This window comes from Chiloscyllium punctatum, chromosome 14 (genome assembly GCF_047496795.1).
Source record: "Chiloscyllium punctatum isolate Juve2018m chromosome 14, sChiPun1.3, whole genome shotgun sequence".
NCBI classification, from domain to species: domain Eukaryota; kingdom Metazoa; phylum Chordata; class Chondrichthyes; order Orectolobiformes; family Hemiscylliidae; genus Chiloscyllium; species Chiloscyllium punctatum.
In genome coordinates, this window is record NC_092752.1 from 45,286,792 (window position 1) to 45,299,724 (window position 12,933).

General features: G+C 42.6%; 1 protein-coding gene across 6 annotated transcripts in view; it reads right to left on the minus strand.

The window, feature by feature from the left end:
- gucy1b1 (guanylate cyclase 1 soluble subunit beta 1) overlaps positions 1-12,933 on the minus strand; it is a 265,032-nt gene that overhangs the window by 70,586 nt on the left and 181,513 nt on the right. For all 6 annotated transcript variants that reach the window (XM_072584282.1, XM_072584283.1, XM_072584284.1 and 3 more), the window contains 2 exons: positions 3,268-3,384; positions 3,032-3,165 (listed from right to left, as the gene is read on the minus strand). In XM_072584282.1, the coding sequence (XP_072440383.1) occupies positions 3,032-3,165; positions 3,268-3,384 (251 nt within the window). The remainder of the gene's footprint in view (positions 1-3,031; positions 3,166-3,267; positions 3,385-12,933) is intronic.

Consider the following 12,933-nt stretch of genomic DNA (forward strand, 5'->3'; position numbering starts at 1 on the left):
CCTTTTGCCCATATCCCTCCAAATCTTTTCTATTCATATATTTATCCAAATGTCTTTTAAATGTTGCAATTGTATCCACATCCACCACTTTCTCAGGCAGTAAATTATACACACAAACCTCCCTCTCTGTAAAGAATTTGCCCCTCATGAAGCTGCATATGGCAAACTTGCCTTCATCAGTCAGTGCACTGAATATAAAAGTTGGCAAGTCACATTGCTGTTGTCTAAAACGTCTTCCCAATAACCAGCCGGTGGAACAGATATGGAAACAGATCACGAAAATATGCAAAGACAACAGGGTTGTTGTAGTAGGTGACTTTAATTTCCCTAATGTTGGATAATAAGAGAGATGAAAAGGTTAGTCAAAAACTAAAAGGAAGTATACATAAAAGGCTTAGAAAACCAAAATCAAGTAAGGCCCTTGAGGGGAATAGAACTTTGACAAGAAATTAGAAGGGCTAAAAGGGCTATCAAGTGTCCTTGGCAAGTCAGATTAAGCAGAATCCCAAAGCATTTGAATGTGTATTAGGAATAAGAGCGTAGCTAGGCAAAGGATAGGTCCACTTAAGGACAAAGAAGGGAATTTATGTCAGAGGAAGTGGGTGAGGTCCTAAATGAGTACTTTGCATTGGTTTTAACTGAGAAGGACATGGAGACATGGCAATGGTAAGATTAAGGAGGGTATGTTTACATTCTAGGGCATGCTGATATTAAGGTGGTGGTGTTGCATGTGTTGTCAATATCAAAGGAGATAGTAGAATGATTCAGGCTTCTGGACCCACAGCTTCTTTGGTTATTGGGAATCTAACCCAATCCTGAGGCACCAAATTCTAAAACCTTTCAAGTGTTGATGGATAATTCTCCTATCCCAAAATACTGAACAAGGCAAGAGAGATTGCTGGGCCCTTGACAGAGATTTTTGTGTCCTCCACAGCCAAGGCAAGGTCTTAAAAATGGAGAATGCTGTTCCTTTGTTTAAGAGGAACAACAGAGATAATCCAGGAAATTTTAGGCTGGTGAGCCTTTGAGTGAGCCTTCACTGGTAGGGAAATTATTGAAGAAGATTCTTAGGACCAGGAAAAGAAGAATGGACTTATGACATATAGTGTTTTCTCATCTCACAAACTTAATTAAGTCTTTTGATGAAGTGACAAAGGTGACTGATAATGGTAGGGCAGTAGATACTGTCTACGCTCACTTTCATGAGGCATTTGATAAGTCCCCCACGGTAGATTGGTCCAGAAGATTAAGTTGCACACGAGTAGGCAAGTTGGATAAAAAATTGGTTTGGTCACAGAAGACAGAGGGAGGCAGTGGAGGGATGTTTTTCTGACTGGAGGTCTGTAACCAGTGATCTTCCACAAGGATCAGTACTGGTACCTCTGTTGTTTGTAATATATACAAATGATTTGGATGAAAACGATGATGGTCTGATTAGTAAGTTTGCAGACGACATAAAAATTAGTAGAGTTACCGATAGTGGGGAAGGTTGTCAAAGGATACAGCAGGCTATTTGACCAATTGAAAAGTTAGATAGAGAACTGGCAGATCAAGTTTAATCTGGACAAGAATGAGGTGATGCATGTTAGGTCAAATCCAAGAGAAAAGTATACAGTAAATGGCAGGAATTTTAGAAGCATTGACATACAGAGGGATCTTGTGGTGCAAATTCATAACTCCCTGAAAATGGCAACACAAGTAAAGAAGGTAAAAGCTGCATATGGCAAACTTGCCTACATCCTACAACTTTTATATTCAGTGCACTGAATATAAAAGTTGGCAAGTCACATTGCTGTTGTATAAAATTTTAGTTCAGCTGCATTTGGGCTGAACACAACCTATGCTATGCTGGGTATCATTGTCAAAAGGAGTTGCCTTGCAATGCCACCATATTTTTTGCTTTGCAAGCCAATGTTCCTCCCTCTTAAACACTTTTGACCTCTACTTAGTTTCGAAAGTCCTATAGCCCTAGTCATTCAATTTGCCAGGACACTGGTCGCAGCATGGTTCAATGACACCTGTCTCAGCTGTACATCTCTCTTCCACCCTATTGCTCTATGAACTGAAACCCATGAGTGGAGCATCCCAGATGTCAGTGCTTCAGCTTCAGCTAATCACTAATCAATAAATTAAATAGGTAAACCGAGTGGAACATATCCAGCTTTGCTGATAACCACAAAGCTAAACAGAAAAATAAACTATGACAGAACAACAGATGGGCTGGAAAGAGATGTAGGCTGGTCAAGTGATTGGCCAAGAGGTTGCAGATGGAGCATAATGTAGACATATTTGAAATTATGCATTTGGCAGAAACAGTAAAAAAGTAGAACTCATCACTCAGAGGGGTGGGAATGACAGCAATTCTCTACACAAGTGGGCTGTGAATACTAAGTTAATGTGGTATACTTGGGACTGAGATCAAAGATTTTTTGGGTACCATGGAATATGAAAATAGGATGGGAAAGTGGTGTAGAACTTCAGCCATGTTAATATGACACAGCAGGATTGAGAGACTGAAGGATCTACTCCAGCTCTTATTTCTTATGTTCTTGCAGCATATGGAGAAACCCAAGTCCTGGAGCAGCACAACTTACAGTGGTGCAGCTGAGTGCCGATGCGGAGCAGACTGGGGGATGTTGGACTGGGACCTGGCGCGGACAGTCAACTCACAGACTCACTGAGCTGCTGCAATCTAATGTGTATTTGATACTCTTTACTGGATTGTAATATCAATCCTTTAACTATGCTATAGCTATCTCATTTCCAACTTTTTTTTAGGTACTGTAAGTGACGGTACTACTTTGCCTTTTATTCCACTTTTGCATCCAAGATTTGTATCAAGGTACTTGTACCTAAGACGGCACCATTAGAGGGCAGCTATTGTAAAACCTTTTCACAGTACTTCTGTACTAGAGTATACATGACAATAAAGGATATTCTATTATCATCAACAAAAAACACTAAAATTCATTCAAATATCATGTTGATAAATGGTATTTTGCAGCTATTTTGTGAAAAATAAAAAATATACCTGGGAGAACACAAGAAAAGCATATTATCTGCTTCAGGTAAATGGATCATCTGTCCTTTCACACGTAAACAGCTGATTTCAGCACCAGTCAGGTCATCATCAGATTCTGTCTTTACACCATTCAGCAAGCCTTCCTACAGTGGATACACAAACACTTATTTTCAATAAACTCGAGGAAAAGCGTCATGAAGTAAACTTTACAGGAATTTATTGTGCTGTACAGAGTTAAAGTTTACCTTGCTTCTTAAAACAAAAACTGTATTAATGTGTGAGAGGATTCCATGAAACGTAAAGTCAATATGTGGGCGGACCAAACAAAAAACTGACCGAAGATTACAACTTCCAGGCTGAAGCTGAAGGAAGAAAAATGATCAATTAAAAAATGATAACCTATTAATGTTTCCATGAATCAAAATCACAAATTAAATAGTTCTATTATGTAGGAACAATGTCAAGAGGCAAAACAAATTTAATTCTTTTCAAGGCATTGAGCAAAATCAGACCCTCCAGAGAAGCAGTGAGGAAGGTGATAGCAAGGAAAATAAATCAGGCAGGCTGACACCCGCTGACTTCCCACAACCAGGAATTAAGCTCTACTTGAGAAAGCCAAAGCTTCACTTTCCCACACTGCTGCCAGGTGAGGCTGTTATATCATCAACCAATGGCCAGTTAAAGACTTTTTCATACCAATGTAGTGATTGGCTGTTCCTGGCAGGTGAAAATGGTAGTGATATTCTGGAAAAATGAAGGGAGTGGCCTGACTGCGAAATTCTTTGGGTATATGGTGCAGGCCTCATTCTGAGCCAATCTGGGAATAATCAAGAGGACTGACTGGATCACAGCAAAGCAGTCCCTTTCACAGAGAACCCCATCTGTAAAACCTACCCCTCCAGCTGCTTCTGAACTTTGGCCTGACTGTACAGCCAGCAAGCTTGGCATGTGAGGCAGCATTGCTGTTCACAGTAGTCGCCAACCACTGTTTGGTAGCAGGCTTCAAGTGGGGGGCAGGGCACCACTGTTAGAAGAAATGGTTCACGACAAAGCCCAACAGGTGATAACTTAGCATAAGAACAGTGGGCTTTGCCATCCACAATATATCTGATGCTTTTGGGTGGTCACCACCCTACTTAGGGAAAAGGATCAGAAAATTCTGCTGATAAAGATGACCTTGTAAGGCAGACTTTATGAGAATGTATTATCCAGTGGAGAGGTTCACTCACCAGGAATGAATACATGGAAATCATGGAACAAAATCTAAGGTTGAGAAGAAGAAGTTGGAACTGTTAGAGTCTCAAACCTATCCATGGGCGAAACTGTTGGCAGTCCTTGGATTGTCCCTTTAATTGGCTTGGACAGAGATTTGGAATCGCAGGAGTGAAAATCCAGTTGAAACATGCAAATGTGGATATAATTTAAGCACATGTATCATGACATTATCTTAAATTTGGAAGGTAGCTTAGCAGAGGCAGTGGCCTGGAACCCCATATAAAAATATGGAGTTGAAAGGAGAGAGACAAAATGATGCCCCCTCCCAGATTAAGCCGAGGCAGAGATAGCTTACGCAGTCAGGAGAGGAGCATTAATGTGCAGAAATGGATCCACTGCAGGAAAAATTCCAGCAAAGTGAATGGAATGCCAAAACCTCAGAGCAGAACTTTGGAATTTCCTAAACAACAGACACACCAGCTGAGGAGCTGCAGAGTACATGCTACTCCTGAACCAGGCTTGGAGTATGTCCAGGGCACTTCTGGGCCCTCAGAATGGCTGCAGACCTGTTCACATTGAAACATACAGCTTCTAATGAATGGGAAACAGCTGGTATTGGTTATAGAAGGCAGTAATGCCTGAGAATACTATCATTTATCATTACTTGATAGTGGGCTCGAGAGAGGGTCCACATGGGGCAGGATCAGGGGTTAAACTGGTGGGAGACCCCAATAACTTTTCTCTGGGAGGCCCAAAGTATTTACCAGCAAGACAGCACTTCACTAGAGAGCTCCGGGCCTCCCACACATTGCAGGACCCATATAATGGAAATCTGTAATGGACATTTGGGCCTTCCCCAGCATCAGATCCAGAAAAGTCTTTAATCCTAAATGGATTGAGAAGTCCAAATCACGCAAATCTCTTGAATATAGTTCAGAATTTTCTCCTTACACTTTACACAAACAGTATCTCAAAGACATCTGGATAACTAAATGCTTTAAAAATATTCACTCGATAGTTATTCGAATCGTAGAATCCCTACAAAACAGAAAGAGGCCATTCGGACCATCAAGTCTACACAAACCCCAAAAATCATCTCACCCAGACCCACCCCAACCCCATTCCTGCATCAACCATAGCTAATTCACTTAGTTGGCACGTCCTTGGACACCACAGGGCAATTTAACACGGCCAATCTATCCCGACAGTGCAGCATGGTGGCTCAGTGGTTAGCGCTGCTGCCCCACAGCGCCAGGAACCTGGGTTCGATTCTAGCCTCAGGTAACTGTCTGTGTGGAGTTTGCACATCCTCCCCATGTCTGTGTGGGTTTCCTCCGGGCGCTCTAGTTTCCTCCCACAGTCCAAAGGTGTGCAGGTTGGGTGAATTGGCCATACTAAATTGCCCAGTGTTAGGTGCATTAGTCAGGGGTAAATAGACGGTAACAGAATGGGTTTGGGTGGGTTACTCTTCAGAGGATCGGTGTGGACTTGTTGGGCCAAAGGGCCCTATTTCCATACTATAGGAAATCTAATCAAATCTAACCTACACGTCTTTGAACTATGGGAGGAAACCAAAGCACCCAGCAGGACCCATGCAGATATAGGGAGAACTTGCAAACTCTACACAGTCACCCAGGTCCCTGGTGCTGTAAGGCAGCAGTGCTAGCCACAATGTCATCACTTGTGCTATCATGCTGCCCGTCTTCAGACATCATTGATTCCCCTGTTTGTTTGCTCCTCAACCTCTCAAAATGTAGAAGCCTACAGAATATTCTAAGAAGTGTGATTACACACTTTTGATGCTCAACTCTACCAAGTGGCTTCTACCATTTTCTCTCATGACATCCTTCATTTCCAGGACAAAATCTTCCCTTACTCGGGCTGTAAATTAAATGTCCTTCTCCCTTTCCATTTCTTTTTTCAACATTATTCTTCCTGGAAATTAGGAGTTAGGAAATTAATCATTAACATTTCCACACAACTATGATATCGTACATACGTGGGAGATTTTGGCCAGGAATGAGGTTGTATGTTCCCAAATGTCCAGCTGGCAACTGAAGAATCTCTGATGCCCTCTTGGGCTTTCAGGATTGGGGCATAACAGCAGAAAAAGGTTATTTCCAAGGGAAGACGTGCATCGATAGACAGTATGAAAGGAGCAGAGATAATGGATCTGAGGGGTGATCAATCCAGATATGGAAATAAGAAGCCTTCAATTTTACTTGTGGGAGAAGAGGGCACATAACTTCAGAAAAACATCAGTAGTCAGTTCTGGAGTACTGAATGTGACAAAGAACAAAGAAAATTACAGCACAGGAACAGGTCCTTTGGCCCTCCAAGTCTGCACCGATCAAGATTCACTAACAAAGTCTGTTGCCTGTTTTCTAAAGCTATCTATCCCTCTGCTTCCTGCCCATTCATATATCTGTCCAGATACATCTTAAATGATGATGCTACCGTGCCCGCCTCTACCACCTCCACTGGCAACATGTTTCCGGTACCCACCATCGTCTGCGTAAAGATCTTTCTATGCATACTTCCTTAAACTTTTCCCCTCTCACCTTGAACTCGTGACCATGAGTAATTGATGCCACACTCTGGGAAAAAGCTTCTTACTACCCACCCTGTCTATACCCCTCATGATTTTGCAGACCTTAATCAGGTTCCCCCTCAACTTCCGTCTTTCTAATGAAAATAATCCTAATCTACTGAACCTCTCTTCATAGCTAGCGTCCTCCATACCAGGCAACATCCTGGTGAATCTCCTCTGCACTCTCTCCAAAGCATCCATACCCATCTGGTAACATGGTGACCAGAACTGTTATGCAGTATTCCAAATGTGGCAGAACCAAAGTCTAATACAGCTGTAGCATGACGTGCCAACTCTTGTACTCAATACTCCATCCTAAGATCCTGGGGAGTGTTGCTGAACAAAGAGACCTTGGAGTACAGATTCATAGCTCCTTGAAAGTGGAGTTGCAGGTAGATAAGATAGTGAAGAAGGCATTTAGTATGCTTTCCTTTATTGGTCAGAGTATCGAGTACACGTGTTGGGAGGTCATGTTACAGCTGTACAGGACATTGGTAAGGCCACTGTTGGAAAATTACATGTAGTTCTGGTCTTCGTCCTATCAGAAAGATGTTGTGAAACTTGAAAGGGTTCAGAAAATATTTACAAGGATGTTGACAGGGTTGGAGGATTTGAGCTATAGAGAAAGGTTGAATAGGCTAGGGCTGTTTTCCCTGGAGTGTCGCAGGCTGGGGAGTGACCTTATAGAGGTTTACAAAGTTGAGGGGATGGATAGGATAAATAGACAAAGTCTTTTCCCGGGGGAGTCCAGCACTAGGGGGCATAGGTTTAGGGTGAGGGGGAAAGAGATCTAAGAGGCAAATTTTCACTCAGAGGGTGGTACATGTATGGAATGAGCTGCCAGAGGAAGTGTGGAGGCTGGTAAATTGCAACATTTAAAAGGCATCTGTATGGGTATATGAATAGGAATGGTTTGGAGGGATATGGTTCGGGTGCTGGCAGGTGGGACTAGATTGGATTGGGATATCTGGTCGGCATGGACGAGTTGGACCGAAGGGTCTCTTCTGTGCTGTCCATCTCAATGATTCTATGCCCTCTGCCTTCTTGACCACTCTATTGACCTGCATTGCCACCTTCAGAGAACAATGGACCTGAACACCCAGATCTCTCTGTATTTCAATTTTCCCCAGAGCTTTTCCATTTACTGTATAGTTTGCTCTTGAATTGGATCTTCCAGAATGCATCACATCGCATTTGCTCGGATTGAACTCCATCTGCCATTTCTCCACTCATCTCTCTAATCTATCTACATTCTGGTCCATTCTCTTCACTATCTGCGACTCCCCCAACCTTATGTGTCATCTGCAAACTTGCTATTCATACCACCTATACCTTCCTCCAAATCATTTATGCATATCACAAACAACAGTGGTCCCAGCACAGACTTCTGTGGAACATCACTGGTCGCACTTCTCCATTTTAAGAAACTCCCTTCTTCAACTTCTCTCTATCTGCGCCTGCCCAGCCAGTTCCTTATCCATCTAGCTTGTACACCCTGGACCTCATGCAATTTCACTTTCTCCATCAGCTTACCATGTGGAACCTTATCAAATACCTTACTAAAGCCCATGTATATAACATCTACAAACCTTCTCTCACTGATCAACTTTGCACTTCCTCAAAGAATTCTATTACGTTGGAAAGACATGGCCTTCCCGGCAGAAAACGATGCTGCCTATCACTGAAAGCCCATTTTCCTCCAAATGGGAATAGATCCTATCCCTCAGTATCTTCTCCAGCAGCTTCCCTACCACTGACATCAGACTCACAGGTCTGTAATTACCTGGAGTATCCCTGCTACCCTTCTTAAACAAGGGCACAGCATTAGCAATTCTCCAGTCCTCTGGGACTCCACTTGTGTTCAAGGATGCTGCAAAGATATTTACTAAGGCCCCAACTACTCCCTCTCTCACTTCCCCCAATAACCTGAGATAGATTAGATTAGATTACTTAGTGTGGAAACAGGCCCTTCAGCCGAACAAGTCCACACCGACCCACCGAAGCGCAACCCACCCAGACCCATTCCCCTTCACCTGACACTACGGGTAATTTAGCGTGGCCAATTCACCTAACCTGCACATTTTTGGATGAAACCGGAGCACCCCGGAGGAAGCCCACGCAGACACTGGGAGAACGTGCAAACTCCACACAGTCAGTTGCCTGAGGCGGGAATTGAACCCGGGTCTCTGGCGCTGCGAGGCAACAGTGCTAACCACTGTGCCACCGTGCCGCCCACTGGACTTAGGGGCTTGCTCCCTTAATGCCTTTTAGAATACCCAACACTCCCTCCCTCCTTCTGCCAACTTTAACAACAGTAATCAAACATCCCTAATCACAACATCCATCATGTCCATCTGCTCTGTGAAGCAAAGTACTCATTAAGAATCTCACCCATTTTCTCTGTCTCCACGCATAAATTTCCTCCTTTGCATGGGCCAACCCTTTCTCTTGTTATCCTCTTGCTCCTTATATATGAATAAAAGGTTTTGGGATTTTTCTTAATCCTATTTGCTAAAGGTATCTCATGACCCCTTTTCGCCCTCTTAATTCCTCATTTCAGATTGGTGCTACTTTCCTGATATTCATCCAAAACTCTGTCTGTTTTCAGTCGCTTAGACCTTATGCTTCCTTTTTCTTATTAGCTAGTCTCACAATTTCACCTGAAATCCATGGTTCACTAATCTTGTCATTTCTATCCCTCATTTTCACAGGAACATATCCCTCCTGAACTCTAATCAACCTCTCTTTCAGAGGATTAGATAGGGTGGACAGGGAGAACCTTTTTTCCAAGTATGGTGACGGCGAGCACGAGGGGGCATAGCTTTAAATTGCGGGATGATAGATGTAGGACAGATGTCAGAGGTAGTTTCTTTACTCAGAGAGTAGTAAGGGTATGGAATGCTTTGCCTGCAACGGTAGTAGATTCGCCAACTTTAAGTACATTTAAGTCATCATTGGACAAGCATATAGACGTACATGAAATAGTGTAGGTTAGATGGGCTTCAGATTGGTATGACAGCACCAATCGGCGCAACATCAAGGGCCGAAGGGCCTGTACTGCATTGTAATGTTCTATATGTTCTATAAAAGCCTCACACATATTAAATGTGAAGTTACCTTCAAACAACTGCTCCCAATCTATATGCTCTAGCTCCTGCTGAATTTTGCTATACTTGGCCTTCCCCCAATTTAACACTCTTCCTTTAGGCCCACTCTTGTGTATGAGTATTCCAAAACTTACGGAGTTGTGATCACTATTCCCAAAGTAATCTGCTACTGAAACATCAACCACCTGGCCGGGCTCATTTCGCAATACCACATCCAGTATGGCCCCTTCCCAAGTTGGACTATTTACTACTGCTCTCGGAAAACCCTCCTGGATGCTCCTTACAAATTCTATACCATCTCGACCTCTAACAGTAAGTGAATCCCAGTCAATGCTGGGAAAATTAAAATCTCCTATCACCACCATCCTGTTACTCCTACATTTTTCCATAATCTGTTTACATATTTATACCTCTATCTCATGCTTGCTGTTGGGAGGCCTGTAGTACTGCCCCAACATTATTACCGCACCCTTCCTATTTCTGAACTCTGCCCATATTGCCTCACTGAGGAGTCCTCCATTGTGCCCTCCTTCAGCACAGCTGTGATATCCACTTTGACCAGTAATGCAACTCCTCCACCCCTTTTTATCTCCCTCTCTGTCCCACATGAAACATCGATATCCTGGGATATTTAGTTGCCAAGCATACCCTTCCCTCAATCAAGTCTCAGTAATATCAATAACAGCATACTCCCAAGTAATAATGCAAGCTTCAAGTTCATCTGCCTTACCTGCTACATTTCTCGCATTAAAACAAATGCACCTCAGACCACCTGTCCCTTTGCGTTCATCATCTGTTCCCTGCCTACTCTTCTCCTTAGTCACGGTGACTTCATTATCTCGGTCCTTACCGGCCTTAGTTACTACCTCCTAACTGTCCACTAACCTCCTTGTTTGGTTTCCATTCCCCGGTACATTAGTCTAACCCTTCCCCAACAGCATTAGCAAATACACCCCCAAGGACAATGTATCCTGGGCTGGACTGAAGCCATTGTCCTTGTTTTTTTTCAGGAGGTCGAAAAAACATAGGTTCTGAAAAGTCTGAGCTCAGTTACATTTTAGGGCTAATTTGATTATAGCTAACAGATATACCTCAGACAAAAGGCTTTCAAGTTGCACAGTGAAAGGGGAGTGGCCAGTTCTCCCAGCTCAGCTTTTCTCTGGTTTGGTCTTCCTATTCACTGAAAGCAGACAGTCAGTTGTGAAACTGCTGGACCCAAAGCAGCAGCTCCATGCTGATCCTTCCTCTCTCTGACTTCTCTCCTGGAAGATCCTGTTTGTGATTTTACCTTTTGTGATAAGGGATGTTTATGGGGATTGTTGTAAGTATTTGGAACAGCATCATTAAGTTGGCATAATCTTTTGAGTTTTTGGATAGGTTAACTAATTCTGTACTCTGTTCTCTTCTGTTTGTGTTTCATTCGGTAATCTTAAAAATAAGTTGCTTTGCTTAAAACTAAGTGGTTTGACCAGCTGCATCTCCCCTGGATAATCCATACTATACCTGCTTAGATAAATGAGCAAAGTTTGGGTCTAGGCTACTTTCTTGAAATGTTTTGAGGAGTTCTGGCCTGGTCATAACAGATTGGAACTCTTTGCGGGATTTGTTCCATAGTTCCAAACTGGCAGTAAGGTTGTTGGACTCCAAAAAAGTGAGTGGGAGGCTTTAGTATCTTTTGTTCTGGGTATTGATTCAGTTGGTTTTTACAATGCTTGAGATAGCAATGGCTCTTTCAGTCACTAGGAGTTTTCTGGGGATGGAAGAAGTGACCTTGGAGGTTTTACAAAAGGTGATTAAGGTGAAGCTGGAATTAGCAGACAAGCTGGAGGTGGAGCTGCCTCCTTCCATGAGGAAAAGAGAAATAATTACAGCAATAGCTCAGTATTAAAATTGGCAGAAAACACCATCAGAATCTGTTGAGATGGCTAAAATTTAATTGGAAATGAAGCAGCTTGAGGCAAAAGACAGGGAAACATCAACAAAAATGAAACAGTTTGAATTACGATTAAAAGCAGAAGAGAGAGAAAAGCAGAAAGAGAGAGCATTTGAACTTCAGAAATTGGCACTTGGACAGGAGTTCAAAAAAATCACTTTTTGAAGTAGTGAGAACTCATGTGAAAGAGCAGAGAATTAAAATGGCAAGATTAGAAGCTGAAATCGCTAATGATTATCAGTTGGCCCATAAATGAAAGTTTGGCTTCCAAAATCAATTTCAATCCATGAGGGATAGAAATTGGGGAAAAGAGAAATCCTCACATGGAAAGGTGAAGACCATAAGGATAACTTACCACGGGGTAAAAAGGAAACCTTGAAGGGGAAAGAGAAGTGAAAAAGCTCCATTGTTTTCACTACAATAAAGGAGGCCACAATGAAACCTCAGTTTTGGTGGGTCAGGAAAAGCACTGGGAAGATAGATGTAGGAAAACAGGTTAAGCCAGTGAATGTTGTTGGAGTGGTAACTGAAAGCAGCGTGGAGGCAAGAAATCTACAACAGAATATAGAACCTGGTCGGAGGTTGGTTAAGGAGGAAGTGCCAGATCTTCTTAAATCAGAAACCTGCGAAGGTAAAGTTTACCCGTGCAGGTAAAAGGTTACAATATTGAGTAATACAGGATCCTCTGAATCTGTGATGTTGAAAGATGAGATGTGTACCTCTGAAGGACTATTGTCAGAAAAAGTGCTAGTAAGTGGAACTCAGTGAGACAAGAAGCACTCAATTATGTAAAGTAAGGTTACAGCGTCCAGTGAAGAGTGGAGAATTCATAGTACAAGTACTGGACAAACTCTCAGCTCCAGGAATACAATTTGTCCTTGCTCATAATATAGCTGGTTCACTGGTAGGAATGCTGCCTACTGTTGCTCAAAAGCCAGTGGAAGCTCAGGCAATTGAACTATTGCAGGACAAATATCCTGGGATTTTTTTCCCAACTATGTAGCAATGAGGTCACAAAGTCAGCAGTTAAAACAGGAGAGATCAAATTGTACAAATAAGAACGTTG